General features: G+C 44.4%; 1 protein-coding gene across 1 annotated transcript in view; it reads right to left on the bottom strand.

Moving 5' to 3' along the window:
• Positions 1-18,600, bottom strand: part of LOC121297292 (peroxisome proliferator-activated receptor gamma coactivator 1-beta-like) — a 36,325-nt gene extending 17,725 nt beyond the window's left edge. Inside the window, exon 1 of the mRNA XM_041223530.1 lies at positions 18,038-18,600. Coding sequence (XP_041079464.1) covers positions 18,038-18,118 — 81 coding nt within the window. The 5' untranslated portion in view covers positions 18,119-18,600. The remainder of the gene's footprint in view (positions 1-18,037) is intronic.
• Positions 18,601-20,388: the final 1,788 nt, after the last annotated feature.

Genomic DNA, 20,388 nt, shown 5'->3' with positions numbered 1-20,388 from the left:
AGCACAGCACAGAGCCCCTTGTAATGAATCTGCTAGGAGCAGCAATCAGGTGAGGTCGTTAAGGGTAATTAAACTTCCAATTCCCTTCCCTCAGCTGTGCGAGGCAGCTGCAGTCTCAAGGACGGGGGAGATCTTGTTCTGATGTGCGGTTTCAGTGCAGCCCGGAGGAGCGGTGAGGGCAGCTCAAGGTTGATGACTGCAGAACGATGTGAGCGGGGTTATTAGGAATCCCTTGGGTCGTTCTTAGAACCGCAAAGTAGAATGACATTATCCAAAATGTACACCTTCAGAGACGGAAAATGAAGTGGGCTCTAAACCATCATGCAATCCAGCTCTCAAATAAATCAGCTCTCAAATAAATCAGCTCTCAAATAAATCAGCTCGCAAATAAATCAGTTCTCAAATAAATCAGCTCTCAAATAAATCAGTTCTCAAATAAATCAGCTCTCAAATAAATCAGCTCTCAAATAAATCAGCTCTCAAATAAATCAGCTCTCAAATAAATCAGCTCGCAAATAAATCAGTTCTCAAATAAATCAGCTCTCAAATAAATCAGTTCTCAAATAAATCAGCTCTCAAATAAATCAGTTCTTAAATAAATCAGCTCTCAAATAAATCAGCTCTCAAATAAATCAGCTAGCAAATAAATCCGTTCTCAAATAAATCCGTTCTCAAATAAATCCATTCTCAAATAAATCAGCTCTCAAATAAATCAGCTAGCAAATAAATCAGCTCTCAAATAAATCAGTTCTCGAATAAATCAGCTCTCAAATAAATCAGCTAGCAAATAAATCAGTTCTCAAATAAATCAGCTAGCAAATAAATCAGTCTGCACATGGAATGTTTTCCACATTTCATGAAAGCTATAGTAACAAAACCTTTCAAAAAGTTTCTTCCACAAATCAAAGCAAGATTCAGAACTCCTTGAAAAACAAAAGAAATATCCAAACCTGCACTGTACCTGACAGATAATTGATTTGTTCACAGTGTTGCAGAAAACATTAAATTGTATTCCCGCAGGCCTGCACTAGCATAGTAAGCTCAGTGTCATTCCTGCTCTACATTGTACCTGAAAAAACAGAAGATACGACAGAGCTGTATTTAAATTACTCAATTCCGTGCCGTGGGATCTAGGTGCTCCAGGGCTGAAGGATTGTTCAGCTCCAGTACTGCTTGGTGAAATCTCCTCTCTGCACCAACACAAACATGCAAGGTTTTTTCAACCCTGGAACATTCTCTGTCCCAACAGCAATTAATAAACAGATCTGGCTTTAAACGTTCCTGTGGATACCTGCCCTCTACTACAAGAAGAGCAGCAGGGTACGTGTGATTTGTATAAAAAAACGTGGGACGTTGTTACCAGCTCTTCCAATGAGAATAGAAATTGAAATCTAAAAAAATGTGCGCACACTGACACGGTTCTCCCTCTGAACGCTTCAATTACAATCTGAAGACACAAAGTGGTTCATGCTGATCTGCTGTTCTTTTATGTAGAAGGTACCAACAAGCCACCGCACGTGGTGGAGGAGGACATATTGAAAGCTTGGTTTAGCCAGGAGCACCAGCACTGCATTCTCACACACTGGGCTGAATGATCCAGCAACGCCTGAACAGCACAGTGCTCTTCAAACACCATGGGATGCTGAGATAATACACGATGGGTTTTTAGACACTCTGAGTGGCCTGGTCTGAGATCCCTGCCCAGTCAGACCATATTGTTTAAATGACTACCAGTGCTGGGAAATTAACAGCACTGTCAGTTCTGCCAAATGTGTGAATTGCTCATCAGAGCTGATCTCTGTTAGTAACCTGTAGTTTTCTCCTAAGCTGACACCTTTGGTTTCTGCAAAGGTTATTCGCGTCTCGGAGGAAGCCTGTGGCGCTATCTCCCGGCAGACCCCCGTTTTCCGAAAGGTCATGTTTTCTGGTTTTAAATTAGGGTTTAAATATAGGAACATAAGAACATAAGAAAGTTTACAAACGAGAGGAGGCCATTCGGCCCATCTTGCTCGTTTGGTTGTTAGTAGCTTATTGATCCCAAAATCTCATCAAGCAGCTTCTTGAAGGATCCCAGGGTGTCAGCTTCAACAACATTACTGGGGAGTTGATTCCAGACCCTCACAATTCTCTGTGTAAAAAAGTGTCTCCTATTTTCTGTTCTGAATGCCCCTTTTTCTAAACTCCATTTGTGACCCCTGGTCCTTGTTTCTTTTTTCAGGCTGAAAAAGTCCCTTGGGTCGACACTGTCAATACCTTTTAGAATTTTGAATGCTTGAATTAGGTCGCCACGTAGTCTTCTTTGTTCAAGACTGAACAGATTCAATTCTTTTAGCCTGTCTGCATATGACATGCCTTTTAAGCCCGGAATAATTCTGGTCGCTCTTCTTTGCACTCTTTCTAGAGCAGCAATATTTTTTTTATAGCGAGGTGACCAGAACTGCACACAATATTCAAGATGAGGTCTTACAAGTGCATTGTAAGACCTCATGAATATGAAAGGGCTTGAATTCCTGAATGCAGCAAGCATCACAATCAGGGTCGTTGTATAGTTCATTTAGTCTACCTGGATTAAAAAAACAATAAACTAAACAAACGCAATCCACCTTCAGCACAATCGTGATGGGCCGCTTCCTTTTTACCCCCTTGTCTCCCACTATAACTGCGAGGTTCTGCAGCCTCCAAAGAGGACCTTGAGCATTTCATCCGAACCTCGCGATACATGGTATTGATCATTCCAAACGTGTACACAAGGGAAGCTTCAGGACCACTGCTGCTACTGTACCCTCTCAGCGCCTCCCTTCTAGCACCAGGTTCTCATTGTAGGGATTAGTTACATACTAAAACCTTCCCCGCAGACATTAAGACACACACACGTTTTCATGGGAAGGAATTTGTACAAAGGGCAGAGCTCAACTTGATAAGAAGCACAAATAGTAAAAAAGAAAGTGTTCTCATTTTGCACTCTGACTGTTTTGACCGTTTCAGTGGTGTACGTGCACGGCAAAATCCGGTCAAATATTAACTGTCATTGTGATCATTTAGATTAGTGATTCATGAGCCTTTACAGAAGATGATAAACCACTGCATTGATTAGTTACCGATTTAAGATATTAAAGATACTCAAGTCTTGATTTGCAAAGCCAAGCTGAATGATGTCTGCAGAACAACTGGATTCTATACCATAGGAAAGCAATCATGTTCATTAGCAAAGCCAAGGATTCCTATCAGCCCCTCATAATGAATCCTCCTCCTGACCACTCTGGTCTGGAGTAAGACAGATGGATCGCAGGCATGGCAATGCTAGCCTACAGCCTTAAGACACTTTCTTGTTCAAGTGTTTTTCCACTTCTACACCCCCCTGCAGAGAGCCCTGTGCTGGGAATAAGGTACAGGCTACAGGCACTGTCACAGCGCCTCCTGCTGGTCGCCATGCAGTGCAGGGAGCTGGATGTCTCTGAACTAAGGCAACATCAGGCTACAGTAAGTTAATAAGCCCGAGGGGTCCTTAGTTTCCTTTCTTTCGCATACTCAGATCTTCTAGAACAATCTGAGCATGATGTCAATGAGAAACTTTCTGTCTACACTTCTCAGTCTTGGTGTTTCTAACCACAGTGGCTAAGCAAGGCAGGAACTGGTCTGTTTCTAGCTGCATACGTGTGTGTGTGTGTGGGTGTGTGTGTGCATCTGTGTGTGTGTCTCTGTGTGTATATTTGTGTGTGTCTGTGTGTGCATGTGTGTGTGTATGTATCTATGTGTGTGTGTCTGTGTGTGTGTATCTCTGTGTGTGTGTATGCCTGCGTGTGTGTATCTGTGTGTGTGTGTGTGTGTATCTCTGTGTCTGTGTGTGTATGCCTGCATGTGTGTGTCTGTGTGTGCATGTGTATCTGTGTGTGTACGTGTGTGCGTATCTGTGTGAGACTCTGAAATGTGTCTTGGGAGGTGCATTGCTCCAGTTGTCTTCATTTGCATTCAGACCCAGTTGTGCTGCTGGCTGGGTATCTTGAGCTGTTTAGCAGTAAAGGCAAGTTGTACACGCAGTGTTTCAGCTGAGGGATGTCAAGTCGTGTCATAAGCATCGCCCCCTCCCCGCATCCCCTTGCTTAGAAAAGCCTGAGAAAACGCTGACACACAACCCCAATGAAGGCTGTTCAGAGCACATGGACAGGTTGCCTGGTTGCCTGGTTCCCGGAGAGCCTTGCTGTCAATGATGCTCACGTATGGGCGATGTCATTGAAATGTTGTAAAAGTGTTCCTCGTCCCCCGGGGCCCATTACACTTCCATGGCCCAGATTCAGAGCCTCAGAAAAGCATTCCTGGACACCTTGTTTCCGACTATATCACATGCTTACCCCGGTCCAGAAAGGTGCAGTGTTCTCTGAATGAGAGAGCAAAAGAGAGAGGAGGGGAGAGGAGACTCCCTTAAAGCACAAGGATCTGCCTGTATCTAATAGAAATGTAACACCCATTTTAAGAAGACAGAATTTTTACAATGATTACATCTCTCTCTCTCTCGCTCTCTCAACTACACTGTTTAAAAATGCATCAAAATTATGAAGTGTCCAGGAGCCAGCATGTCTTGGTAAGGCAGTCTGTGATCTGTGTACATATTTCTGCTGCAATCACAAGACCACACACAGACCACACTGTAGTGGGCCCATAAGTAGATTATTTTTCCCATTGTTTGTTACAGAGCTCCGGGTGCCACTGTCCTAAACCTTCCCAGATTAATATTCATTGTTTCTAATCTCTATTGTAAATCCTTCAAGCAGTGAGATGCCCACTCCCTTTTTCCTTCAGTGTACGTTACGGGGGTTACGGGTTTGCAGCCAGCCTCTGCCTAGTTACACAATACACCCTTTAAACAGAAAGCCGGAATGCATAAACTCCAGTGTCTCATTCACTGGCAAACCGCTCAGTCACATGATAAACCCCAGTGTCTCACTCACTGGCAAACCGCTCAGTCACATGATAAACCCCAGTGTCTCACTCACTGGCAAACCGCTCAGTCACATGATAAACCCCAGTGTCTCACTCACTGGCAAACCGCTCAGTCACATGATAAACCCCAGTGTCTCACTCACTGGCAAACCGCTCAGTCACATGATAAACCCCAGTGTCTCACTCACTGGCAAACCGGCAAACCGCTCAGTCACATGATAAACCCCAGTGTCTCACTCACTGGCAAACCGCTCAGTCACATGATAAACCCCAGTGTCTCACTCACTGGCAAACCGCTCAGTCACATGATAAACCCCAGTGTCTCACTCACTGGCAAACCGCTCAGTCACATGATAAACCCCAGTGTCTCACTCACTGGCAAACCGCTCAGTCACATGATAAACCCCAGTGTCTCACTCACTGGCAAACCGCTCAGTCACATGATAAACCCCAGTGTCTCACTCACTGGCAAACTGCTCAGTCACATGATAAACCCCAGTGTCTCACTCACTGGCAAACCGCTCAGTCACATGATAAACCCCAGTGTCTCACTCACTGGCAAACCGCTCAGTCACATGACTCGCCAGTCCTCACAGTGACTGTAGCTACTGGCCTGTGCAGAATGAGCATGGCGATGGGCACTGCTTCACCATTGGTACTGTAGTCACCTGCATTACATAAAACCCTAGCTGTGAAATCTAAAGCCGAGAAATCAAATTGCACTCATACACGAAAGCTACAGTGGGAGCACTTAGTTTGCATGAGAAAAGCAGTGAACTGGGACAAGCCATAAACCGGATCATGCGCATGCCGTGTTTGTTTTCTATTGAAGGCTCCCAGGGGGGTAGTGAAACATGCAGCTACAGGTCTGTGTGTTCAGACAGAGCGTGGTGTCAGAAGGGAGCGACCCCTGGGAGGGCATACACCTCCTATTTATCACAAGCAAGGTCAAACCCCTGACCTGGACACTTAATAACCCCTTGACTGGCCTGCAGTCACTGCCTCTTGTTTTATTATCAGAATTATTCTTTAATCTAAGAATATCAAACCTAAACTAGCATACTGATGCGTTACGTACAGCACCACACTTAATTAAGAACACTACAAAGCTAAAACCTACACATCAATCACAGCTGCTGATCGCATTGGGTTAATTTGCTGCTCAGAGGGCCTCTCTGAGCATCTCTTATTCTATTGTAATTCCCAGCTAGCTCTTTAAAGCATTCTGGATGAATGCACAATATCTACCGTGACACTGGGAACTACCAGCCAAGGCTAGCAGGAACATTACTTCACACTTAGCTTGAAGTAGGGAAAAGAAACTTAGCCACTGTGTACAACTACTAAGGATATCTATCTAAACATTTAAACCCTTTGTAACACGCCTCATTAGTACTGCGTGTGAATCTGACCGCATTGCACTCCTGAATCACCCACACCCCACACTAACACCCCACTTTCCTCTCTTCCTGGGTCCCAAACCAATCAACAGCCGTTACCCTTGAGAGCTGAACACAGAGTGAAGGATGCCTCTGTGCAAAACCACAGCGGCTGTGCACTGCTTCCCTCGCCACTACTCTCAACGCCTCCCCCAACCACGCACGTCCATATCTAATCATGAAAGAAGAGCTACTCCACAGAGACACACACAGTCCAGCCCTCGAAAAGCAACAAACACGAGGGACCCTGTGCTGAAGAACGGGCAAAACAAGCACCCTTTAAGAGACTAATACAACCATTACAACGGTATAAAACACTACAAGAAACAGATCTGCCATTAAATTATTATCTTCAGCAGTTTCCTGCTGTGTTTTAACTGCTGAAATGATTGAATTCCTCTCAAAGAATTGTGCTTGTTTCAAAACTGGAGCGACATTTATGTCATTTCTTTATGCAGCAGTGCAGTATTTAGAGCATAGCATATTCTAACAGGGTCGTTCACACAAACACGCATGCACAAAGACAGACACAGAAAAATGTATTCCGAGGTGTTTATAGAGAGACCTTCTACTGAGGGAGAAAGCAGTGCCTGAAATAAACTGATAGCAACAACAGAAATAAATACTGCTGATAAGAAGAGAAAAACAGATTTGCCTGAGATACACAGGAAGAAATGGACAGACAGAACCGGACAGAGGGACGTGCAACATGCAGCCAGGGAAAACTGCATGACTTAGGACTGCAGAAATATTTCACAGTCATTGAATATTGTAATCTAAGATTGAACACATTCACATAATGTTAAAAAAAAATCAGACTCAGTTTGATTTTGTTTTAAAATGCATTTTGTGCTGGAATACAAACTATTTTTCTTAATAAAAGATATATTCATAGTAATAGTAACTACAGGAGACTAATGTCTAACATTGAGCTGTCGCATATCAAAATACAGAACGTTATATACGTTGAGCATGGGGAAGTCTATCATGTTCCAGAAATATTGAAAAGGTATTTTAGTTTTTCGAGTATAATTACACACAGTAAAAACCAGTACAGAATAGAGTGCTGAGAAATTGAAATGAAGGAGAAGTGACTGCACCAGATCTAAGTACCACGAGGCACAAGAACGAAAATGTTTCCTTACAACTCAAGAGAAAAAAAAAAGCACGCATGTAAGCGTACTGCACGCCTCACAAGGGCAGGAGGTATGAAAGGTCAGTGGGCAGCTGGCACCAGTCCCACGAGATACGCTTCCAGGGAAAAGCGACCGCAATGCTCCGCTGCCTCATCACTCTTTAGAGGATGTCAGCTTTTACAACAGTGGGATTCCCAGAATTCCCAAAACGGTTCCCTATAGGAAGTGGGTGAAAGAGCATCAACGCTTGCATCAGTCACACATCCCTCAGCTGTTCCTTTCAAAGCCAGATCCTCTGCTCCTCTCTTAAGAATCATTTGCCAACATGAGGGCATCATCCCATTTTATTAATAACAGATTTGCAGTTTTTTTTCCCCAATCGGTTTTTCAAATGAATTTCATTCACCGCTCTAAAGCAACGTGTTAAGGATGGTTTTACCCCCAGGAATGAATATTTATCAGAGTGCTTGTCTGATGATTTCTTTTGGAGTACTCTAACACGTCCATGTTATTCAAGTGTACACTTCTCACATATAATTATGATATTTATTGTAGCTCTAAGGACGTCTTCATCAAATTGAAAATGTTACGAATAAGTGTTTTCATTCATGGCTGATGGACGGTTTACTGGAACTGAATGGTGTGGAACTGAAGTACTGGACTGAAACCGGCACCACATCCTAATGTTCTTATGCAAGTCATCAGTGGCATTACATGTAATGCAAGCTCCTTGTAACACTCAACAGGACGAGACTGTGTTTTAACCCAGTTGCCACGGCACTGCCCCTCACTAGAGCAGCTGATCGAAACAGACAACAACCTGGCCTAAAATGGAGGCCAGCGTTACAATGTGTCCGAAACACCTTTGATTTTTCAACCAGGCAGACAGCCAGCAGAGCGCTGTAATTGAAAAGAGAGACACAGACTCTCAACCACCGACACAAGCAAACACACAGGAACATGCATTCACACGCACACACACACACACACCAGCCCTTACACACACAGAGACACACACACACACACACACACACACACACACACACACACACACACACACACATACACACACACACACACACACACACACACACACACACACACACACACACACACACAGCCACCTTCAAACCAATTAGATACAATAAAACTGTGTATGATCTCTGTATACTAAACTAAATACATAAATACAAACTGTTGTGCATCTGGGCTCGTAAGAAAATGAATATTATACTGCTCCTGTAATAGACGCTAGCGCCCACACTGCTCCTGTAATAGACGCTAGCGCCCACACTGCTACTGTAATAGACGCTAGCGCCCACACTGCTCCTGTAATAGACGCTAGCGCTCACACTGCTCCTGTAATAGACGCTAGCGCCCACACTGCTCCTGTAATAGACGCTAGAGCCCACACTGCTACTGTAATAGACGCTAGCACCCACACTGCTCCTGTAATAGACGCTAGCGCCCACACTGCTCCTGTAATAGACGCTAGCGCCCACACTGCTCCTGTAATAGACGCTAGCGCCCACACTGCTCCTGTAATAGACGCTAGCGCCCACACTGCTCCTGTAATAGACGCTAGCGCCCACACTGCTACTGTAATAGACGCTAGCGCCCACACTGCTCCTGTAATAGACGCTAGCGCCCACACTGCTACTGTAATAGACGCTAGCGCCCACACTGCTACTGTAATAGACGCTAGCGCCCACACTGCTCCTGTAATAGACGCTAGCGCCCACACTGCTCCTGTAATAGACGCTAGCGCCCACACTGCTCCTGTAATAGACGCTAGCGCCCACACTGCTCCTGTAATAGACGCTAGCGCCTACACTGCTCCTGTAATAGACGCTAGCGCCCACACTGCTACTGTAATAGACGCTAGCGCCCACACTGCTACCATAACAGACACTTCTGCAACCATTGTTTTTATTGTAAAGGTTTTCTGTGAATATTATTTTATTATTTTATTTTAACTGTTCAGTGTCTCTGAAATGAGGATAGGAGTTCAGACACTGTGTTGCAACACCTTCGAGAACTCTGCCAAACTGTTTCCACAGGCTGCTGTGGACTGAGATCTGGCCAGCCTGCACCAATCACTGGAGCAATGATGGTCAACTCCCCTATACCAGGATCGAGCCATTGCACAAGCACCACTCCTTCCGCAATCCGCCTTCCTCGCCAGGATGCTCCTGCCAGCTCCTCTCCTGCCAGTTCCTCTCCTCAGCAGTGCAGGGTCCAAGTCCGGCCCTGCCACAAGTGACATGAGTTTGCAGGCCTCAGTTTGGCTCAGTTCCGGCTCCATAGGGGAGGTCCTGTGAGGTAAGAACGCTGTCTGTGTGCACTGTGTCCCAGATATACTGAGCTTTCTCTCCATTGCAAAGAAATGTTTCAAAACAACAAAGTCTATAGAGGTCTAAATCTCATGTGTTTCTTTATTTTGAAGAAGGCACTTTGTCGAGACCTTTGACACTCAACTTTGCTTGGTTTTATGTACTAGTTACTGTGATTGTTCTAAACCATTCTGCCCAGAGCCCCCCTACATGTCAGTAATAAAGCACCATATTCACAGGGTTCCCGGTAACTTGTTAATACTGTAAACTTTGAGTAATTTGTTAATACTGTAAAGTTCAGAAAGTGTTCACATTCATTTAAGATAAAATACCAAAGTGACAGCAGATTTTGAGAATTGTGAAATAATTCCACCACAGTACTTGCTGCAATATGGCAGTTTGTTTCCCCACTCCCTCACTCCCCCGCCCCCTATCCCCTAACCCCTTGAACCCAGCCAGGGCTTATTCACTGCAGCTCGCCAATAATCCCAGCGCTACTCACTTCTTACATCAGCCTGGAGTTATTTGCAATGAGTAACTGGGTTTTTGTGTGTTTTACATCCTTAATGACTGTGGAAAAGGACAGCACAAGCCTCACAAACTGCCCCCCCTTTCCCCCTGCACAGACTGGGAAACGCTCAACTCAACAAGCCCTTCGACAGCTGCAGCGGTCATTGCAGTGTCGCTACAAAGCTCAGAACTCACTACAAAACATCTCTCTCTCTCTCTCTCTCTCTCTCTCTCTCTCTCTCTCTCTCTCTCGCTCTCTCTCTCAAGAAACGTGTTGTGATGCTACCCTTCTGAACACAGAACATTGCTAGATTCACCCTCCACACTGATCTCCTTCAACTGAACAGGGTCTCTTTGGAATAGAAAAGACATTAGGCTTTCAAATCAGCGTGGTCCCTCAGAGCTCCCCTACTGGACACATACCTTCAATAAATAATCAATAAGCAATCATGGAACCAGCTAACAGGAGACAGCCCGCTTCTCCATCTACCCCTAAAGGTCTTCAAATGTTTGTTCAATCTTATCATCAGTGTGTTTACCGTCAGCGTCCTCGATATTTTATTTGAGCAATGCACTAAATCTCTAATGAAGGCGCTGAACGTGGGGTTCACTGAATGCCACTGCTGCCCAGGAGGGAACGTGAAGACAGCATTCTCTTTATGAGGCACAGTTAATCAGAGCAAAGAAGCACAACACTCAACTGCAGGACAAATGAACTGGGGAGGTCAGTCCTAACAGATAGAAGGTGGACAGTGGTTACATCACACACAGAGAATAACTACTTAGAGGAAAGATGAAGAACGAAGGAGGAAAGGGAGCCGCCTTGCAGTCTGGGGGTGCATCAACAGTACCCAGTGCATGAGCAGCATTGGGAAATGCATTCAAACAACATTCAGCGTTGAGATCTGCTACTGGGACCTGCACACACATTTGTTTATCTTCTGCACATCTACTGCCTCTGCCCCGCCTCCTCACTGAATCTAACAGAAATGTGCACCTATAGATCATACTGGCACGTGGCCCAGGAAAGCAGAGTTCCAAAAAGTGTCAGGAAAAAAAAAAAACTACAGCCACCTACTCTCCCAGAAATTACTGAATACAGTTGCACTCCGGGAGAATGGAAATGTGCACACAAACGCTTGCAGGTGTTGGCTTGTCACAACGACTCACCTACGGGCTGAGCTGCTATGAATGGAATCCTGGTGGGAGATGCCTCAAGCCTGCCTTCCTGACAGTCTGTGTGATGGGGTACTGCAGCCTGCTTAAAAACACACTATTTACACAGGACAATATCTACTGAGGTGCAAGACATGCTACCCCCTCCAAGACAGAGGGGCTAAAACCGAGGGCTTCTGAATCACATGGCTAGCGTATGCAGATTGAGAGCAGAGGGCCTCGTAAACAGTGCTGTGAAATAACCATGCAGTGTTTGCAGCTGTGGTGCCTCCTCAAAGCGTACTTCAACACATCTTACCTCCGCCCACATACACATTACTGGCACGGCATCAAGTGTCTGTTTGAGTACCAACGGTATCAGAAAAAAAAACAAAGCGCTATAAGGAAACGTATTTCATTTTCAAATCCTCATTAACCATGATCTCCCTTGTAAAAGTTTACAGCTGTAAATCTGCGTGGTAAGTTTCCAGTTTTCCCACAGCTACACTGTGCACTTACCAGAGTTTGCCGTGTGTTTTTATGTGGTTTGCACTGCTCACCTGTGCGTTACCATGCTTTATTACACTTTGCTTTTGTTATACTAACCCTTTATAGGCGCTGTGCTTGGGAGAATGCTGGGTCCCATTACTGTGTATCAATGTATACCAGCACCAGATGAAAAGCACCCAGTCATTTCTGTGGAGCACACAGTACACAGGCTGCCAGTATCCACATATTCAGCTGATTACACACCTACAATCCTATTGACTTTTTATAGCAGGGTTTATTCATGTCATCTTGTCATATCTTTTCAATTGTCAGATTATATGAATGCTGTTAATATATTTTGCTTGTGTGTGTGGCGCCGGGCATGCTGGCAGACTGTTTGTAGTGGGAGGGGTGGTGTGTGCTTCATTACACATGGCGTCGATGAAATGGTAGGACCCTGTGTTTGTACAGTATAGGAGCTGGCAGGAGTGCTCCTGGTGTGAACTGTATAGGTAGAAATCCAGTTGAGGCAGACCTACAGCTATGGCCAATCTTTTGGCCCGAGCGGCTCTTACGGATGCTTCAGCAGTAAAGCACACTATCGCTTCATTGATGACCTGTTCCGTTATTCAGAAGGATCGCTCCACAGGCCAGGCTCGTTGGTGTTATTCGGGCTAATTTACTGTTCTGAGTGAAACAAGTGAAGAAACAGCTGCTTGGATTTGTGTGGATCTCTGTTCTGCACAGAGGCTGAGAAAAGCAGCGATCCTCACAAACCCAAGCAGCTGTTCCTTCGCTTGTTTCAACTGTTTCTTCACCTCTTTCACTCAGAATGGTAAATTAGTCCAGGCAACGCCAATGACCTTCACCTGATTTCTGTGCACAGCTCAACCCTAATAATCGCTTTGTGCAGCTCTAGCCAATTGCTAACTTCCAACATTGCTTAAAAATGACATCAGATCACCATTCTGGTAAAACATGCAAAACTGTAACATTTTTTTGTGAAGTAAAATGCGATTCTCGTTTTTTTTTTGTTTTGTTCCCTAAGCTTGGAGGCACTAGTTGCTGGGTGTGTGTGTGTGTATGTGTCTCTCTCTCTCTCTCTCTCTGTCTGTCTGTCCGTCAGGTGTGTCAGAGGTTTCTGTTTGCATTCCTTCAGCTTAAACTAAATGGGAGAACAGATTGAGGCAGTCAGCAAGGTCTGCATTCTCATTAGAGAGGACACAGAAAGCAGCGTGCAAACAGGAAGGGATCTTATTCTGGTATAAAGATGGACGGGGCTCCACTGTGATCTGTTTGAGGACAATTCGTTTGCATATGTTATTTATATACAACTGACAGCTGCACAGTCTTCCATGTGAACACTGAGACTCCCTACGTCAGCTTCCCCCTGCGGGATCTGTTTGTAAATGACAAGATATACTTCCCTTGAGGTTTAGGAAGCAAGACATGTTAATATTCATCATTTCTCAGTAATCTGGCAGTGGGGGAAGCTGCATCAAAGTTGTAGGATTGCAAACAGATGAAACCGGGGGAAATGACTCAAATACACAGATCCCCAAATGTTACGCTTGCAATAGAGAATTCACTCGCTAATGCTGCTTCCTCTGGAGCAGACTTCACTTACATAACATTACTTTGCATCTGCATGATGGTAGAGAGAGCGTGTGTGCTGGATACATACATATATATATATATATATATATATATATATCTATATATATATATATATATATATTCAAGTTGTTTAAATGCTTGATAAAGGCACTAGCGAGCTGGAGAGCAGCGTGAGTCATACAATCAGGGGCTTGCTGGCTCGAATCCCAGCAGTGCTGATCTCCACTGGGGGGGCACGCTGCATTGCTCACTGTGCTCACGATCACTTGGGCACAGCTTGATGAGGTGCACCTTGGTGGCCCCTAATAGTCACGGTCCCCGAGCGAGACCAGGCTGAGAAGCCCTTGCTGCTCAGAAGCCTGGTCAGATCTGTTACTTGGGTTTCAAGGTGACACAAGGAGACGGCTGGTATGACAGCAGTAACAGTGTTTCCTCTGTCTCCTCCAGACAGGGAATGCACTGTATTGTATGTCACCTGTGTCTCAGTTACCAAACATACAGGTGTGGATATTGTTAGAATGAACAATGAGCCACGTCCTCGCCACTGACAGGTTAATCCAATAATCTGCAACAGCTCAGCCAACCATGAGGCAGCCCCATGGACAAGCCTACCGCCACCTACACACAAGCATGCAGAACAGACCACTGCAAAACTGGACTCAAATTCAGCAAAGCAGTTTAAAAAAAAAAAAAAACAGTACAGCCTTCAAAAGCTCAGCCCATTTTGGCACTTTGCAAAGTGCTGTGAAATGAGCATCTGTGACATGAAGCAAGCACGTCTGCAAGGTGAGGGAGCCTGATTGGAAGACTTCGACACGTTTACAGCGCATTCAATTCACGCACGTCTTTGATAACCACCAGCCTCCTGAGCTCGAAGCCTATTTATTATTAGCCCGTTTTAAAGTAGTAAGCCTTTTTTTTTTTTTTTTAAGGTCACATTTGGTGACCTTTTTTGTAAAATAAAACACGTCTGAATAAACGACTGCCAAACGTGTCCAGATTTCCACCGCTATTGAACAGCTCTGTCACCGAACTGCCTGCCCGCAGCCGCGGACCTCGGCAGCGCGCACTGGCACCAGCGGCTCTGGAAGGGGAGTGCGTCAAAGGAGCCGCCGCCTCTCGCAATAACTACTACAGCAGAGCACATGACTGCAGCACTGGCGATTACACCAGCCTCGAAGAGTGGAGAGCAGGGCATTGACGAGACACCGCAGATAAGCAAAATCCATTTACTTGCTTATAAAATTACGAGGAACTGCAATAACGCAGACGCACGCCCTGCATGTCTGCTCATATCCACACTGTCAGGAGCCAGTTTTTTTTAACTGCATGCAGCGCGGTGTACTGCTATAAAACTGCACCTTTCGTTTTAGGACAGGTTACATCATATCTTGTTGCAAAGAGCAACTTCAATTTTTTTTTTTTTTTACAAGGAAGTTTAAACTGTTCTGCACTTTGCTTCTGACTGTTCAGTAAATAATCTACGGTGCTCGTTTTCCAAGAACTGGGGTGCGGGTGGCAGCGGGGGCGGGCTGACAGACAAAGTCACAATTTGTGTAATACCGAACAGCACCGCTCGTAACCAGCGGGCTCTCAGATCACCTTGCAGGCTTTTTACATTCAAGTTGCACTGCGAGCACAGCCTTTTCTTGGTGTGCCACGGGAGCCCAGTGCAGTCTCCCTGCAGGAATGAACCAGTCGCCTATTAAAATACACTTCTCTAACTTCAACGCACAACGATAGCACACTACAGTGGCATTACGATAGGGTTACGTATTCTAATTCATGTACTACATACACTTTTGATCCTGCAAAACAACATTTTAAAGTTTAGCAACAACCATAATAAATAAATCTCTCTGCACATAAGAAAAAAAAAAAAAAACGCAATCACATAAAAAGCTAAAAAGCACTCCTCGAACTGTTAATAATGCTCGTCTATACCCAGTCACCGTTTCATGTCAAGTAACTGTTACATATGAGACAACACTGGGTTACGCAAACAGCGCAGCTATATAAGTACTCGGTTACGCAAACAGCGCAGCTATATGTCAGGAAAAAAAACCATAACCACAAAAGCATCCAGCCAACTGTTAAATAATATTCGTAGTGTCTATAATTCATCATGTGATGTTAATTAACTGTGTTACATGTGATCTGAGCCCGTCTCCAGCGACACAAACAGCTACAGTGTCAATATAGAGAATGTGTGTTTTTAAGCCGCGGTACAGCAAGTACTACGTAATACCAGCAAACTCATCAGAATTAAAACAAAAAAATGAAAGAACATTTCATCAGCAGTTTAAAAGCGTTATCTTAATCAATTAAACCGGTTACTGACCCTTTGTACCACATTGCAATTGAAGAAATTACAACTCACTCTGAAAGATAAGCAAATCACAGGCACACACACACACACACACACACACACACACACACACACACACTGACACACACACACACACACACACACACTGACACACACACACACACACACACACACACACACACACACACACACACACACACACACACACACACACACACACACACACACACACACACACACACACACACACACACACACACACACACACACACACACACACACACTGACACACACACACACACACACACACACACACACACACACACACACACACACACACACACACACACACACACACACACACACACACACACACACACACACACACACACACACACACACACACACACACACACACACACACACACACACACACACACACACACACACACACACACACACACACACACACACACACACACACACACACACACACACACACACACACACACACACACTGACACACACACACACACACACACTGACACACACACACACACACACACACACACACACACACACACACACACACACACACACACACACACACACACACACACACACACACACACACACACACACACACACACACACACACACACACACACACACACACACACACACACACACACACACACACACACACACACACACACACACACACACACACACACACACACACACACACACACACACACACACACTGACACACACACACACACACACACACACACACACACACACACACACACACACACACACACACACACACACACACACACACACACACACACACACACACACACACACACACACACACACACACACACACACACACACACACACACACACACACACACACACACACACACACACACACACACACACACACACACACACACACACACACACACACACACACACACACACACACACACACACACACACACACACACACACACTGACACACACACACACACACACACACACACACACACACACACACACACACACACACACACACACACACACACACACACACACACACACACACACACACACACACACACACACACACACACACACACACACACACACACACACACACACACACACACACACACACACACACACACACACACACACACACACACACACACACACACTGTCACACACACACACACACACTAACATCAATGTAAGTTAAACAGCTGAACATTATTGGTACACACACACACACACACACACAACTGACACACACACACACACACACACACACACAGTGAAATACACACACATACACACACACACACACACACACACACACACACACACACACACACACACACACACACACACACACACACACAACAGCGAGTTATATGCGCAACATCAATGTAAGTTAAATAGCTGAACATTATTGGTACTTAATTATCGACGCAAACCCGGTGGGCCAGTGAAATATGATTATATTTTAGATGTTCAATCAAATCCAAAAAAAAAAAAAAAAAAAAAAAAAAATCAAGTTTATTTTTTGTTCAGACTTTTTGTATTATATATTATGAATTAAATATATATTTTTATAAGCGTATTCCCATTTAATAAGTTCGCATAGAAAAACACCACGTGCGTGAATGGGAAGGTCCATACATGTTCTTATCACACTATCTAGATATATTTTAATTCAAAATATTCTACATTAAGATGATGGTTCAGCTGGATATAACAAAAAAAAATAAAAAATCCCTAACACTGCTAACAAAAAACAGCAACTGGAGTGTTTTTTTTTATAATTTCGATGCTGTTCTAATAAAAGTGAAACGTAGTAGTTTATGAATTGAATGCACAATGTCATTTCCCGGTCCCCCACGTGAAGTGCAGTACAGCACGTCAAGCAGCAGCGCGTACCGGCTGCAGTCTGTCTCACACACCGGCTGCCACGGCTCTCAGTGCTGCTTTTTCAATCGGACAATTCTGACGGCAAATGGGCAAAGCTGCGGCATGCAGGTGCTGGATCCGGCGTCCCCTTACCTGGCTCCCGGTGTTTTCTGTCAAGTAATTGAAGACGAAGGAAGAGAGCTCTTCATCTAACAGTGAGGTGCAGTCCGCCATCTTCTAGCTAATGAGAGCCGGAGAGTGAGAGAGCGGAGAGTAGAGGGTTTGAAGGACTGCAGAGGCGGCTGGCAGCCGGCAGAGGGTGAAGTGTGCAGTGTTAGTATGTAACACGGCTCCCCGGTGTTGTAACAGATTATAAAACCGAGAACACATACATAACGCAGGTAAACGACGCCTTGTTTGTTTCGGTGTTTTAAGGACTTTTTTTTTAACACACCTGCAGTGTTCAATGCACTGCACTGTAAAGCATATATCATGATGCTTCTTCGGTAGAATCTACCCTTAGATGTAGAGAATGCTTATTTTAAATTTCAAAGCATGATGACTCATTCACAACACAGTTTCATCCATACACGACCATCTCAACAGACTGATAAAAAAGCAGGCTCATCAGTAGCACTCATCAAGCTTGCAAATAACATACATCTCGGGGGCGCACTGGTCTGGAGCAACCCCCCTGTACAGGCCTCTGATTAACACTTACATGCATTGTGACCTCATGTGGGGCTGATACAAAATAAACTCTTCTAGTGTTTATCTATGGGGACATATGGAATGGAGCGCCATGGATTGCCTGCTATGAGCCCCATATAAAGCAATGAAAATAAATGTAAATCAAAATTATATTTATTGTGTCCAAAACTCCTTTTAATTTTTCAACATTTCATGCATGAAAGAAAGGGTAACTCAACCAGGAGAAGAGTTTGAATCCTTTTAAACTGTAAAGGAGTTGGGTGTTTTTTTTTTTTAAAGAATGATGTAAAGGTCCATGGGGATGTGTTAGAGGTGTTCTGGACACAGGTGAATGTCAGACTGTGCTGTACCTGTTCAAGCACACAGCAGCCTGGGGTCGCTTTCATCAGCCAGCAGGCATGAAGGGAATATTATACATGTTTAAGACAATGGACACCGTGAAAACATTAAAGGATCATCTGTCATTTCCTGCTGGCATTCTAGCTTGCCTTTGTTACAGAGCTGCTTGCACTGGAGTGATGCAATCTGGAGAAAAAAAAGGACACATACTGTAATGTTTGGAAAAGCTGAAGTACAGGAATTAAAAATTCAAATCCAAATAGCATCAGAAAAACACACACACACACTATATATATATATATATATATATATATATATATATATATATATATATATATATATATATATATATATCTCGAACTTCCGCAGCATTGCCCAATACCTCTGCATCTAGAACAGGCTTACCCAGGGGTTTTGTTTCTGCGTTTGACCTGCTGTTGTTTTAAGGTTTCTAGCAATTAGTAGGTCTCTGTGATCTGGGGGAAATAAAGATGAGAGCTCGTCACGAATACCTCCAATTAGCATGCTCCCAACCGGGCACATTCTCCTTGCACAGCTGGGCTACACACGTGCTATTAACACATGGGTTTTCAAATAGAGCCCGCAGCCTGCTGATGGCAGTACAGTACTAAAGCATCTTTGACAATAACCAGGACCTGAAAGAGAAACGGATTCAAGTGATATATTCTAGTTATTGACTGTCTCCAGTTTCACTTTGGGTGCTTTCACAATAGCCTTGCTTGAGGCGACATTGATCAGAGCCTACAGACCTCTTGATTGATCGAGCACGTATTTATGCCTATGGGAATGCTATTAGGAACAAGGACTTTAAGGAGAAAGCTGAGGCTGAAGTCAGATTAAAGGATCCTGTAAAGTCATTCACTTGATTACAGTGAGCTGTATAGTGTTAAATGACCAGAAGGTGGTATTGGTGTATATAGCGCTTAGTGTCCAGTTGGTAGATTAAACGTATGTATGCAGTAGTGTTGCCGTGCTGTCAGTAAAGGATTTTAGCGTGTAGATATCTAAAGGTTTGTTTATCCCACCTGCCTCTGACTCTTGTTACATAGCTGCTCACTCAAAGGATCACATTAGTTTCAGGTCACTGAGATGCTCAGGCACAGCCATTGATTGTGGAGTAATGGGAATGAAAATCATAGGTCTGATGTGAGGGTTCAATAGTCCAGCACACACAATAACACAGCCCCAGCAACTGTAGGGTATACATCAATAACACAGCCCCAGCAACTGTAGGGTATACATCAATAACACAGCCCCAGCAACTGTAGGGTATACATCAATAACACAGCCCCAGCAACTGTAGGGTATACATCAATAACACAGCCCCAGCAACTGTAGGGTATACATCAATAACACAGCCCCAGCAACTGTAGGGTATACATCAATAACACAGCCCCAGCAACTGTAGGGTATACATCAATAACACAGCCCCA

This window comes from Polyodon spathula, chromosome 22 (assembly GCF_017654505.1).
Source record: "Polyodon spathula isolate WHYD16114869_AA chromosome 22, ASM1765450v1, whole genome shotgun sequence".
NCBI lineage: Eukaryota > Metazoa > Chordata > Actinopteri > Acipenseriformes > Polyodontidae > Polyodon > Polyodon spathula.
The sequence above is the reverse complement of the archived record's forward strand: the minus strand, read 5'-3'. Positions and strand labels throughout refer to the sequence as shown.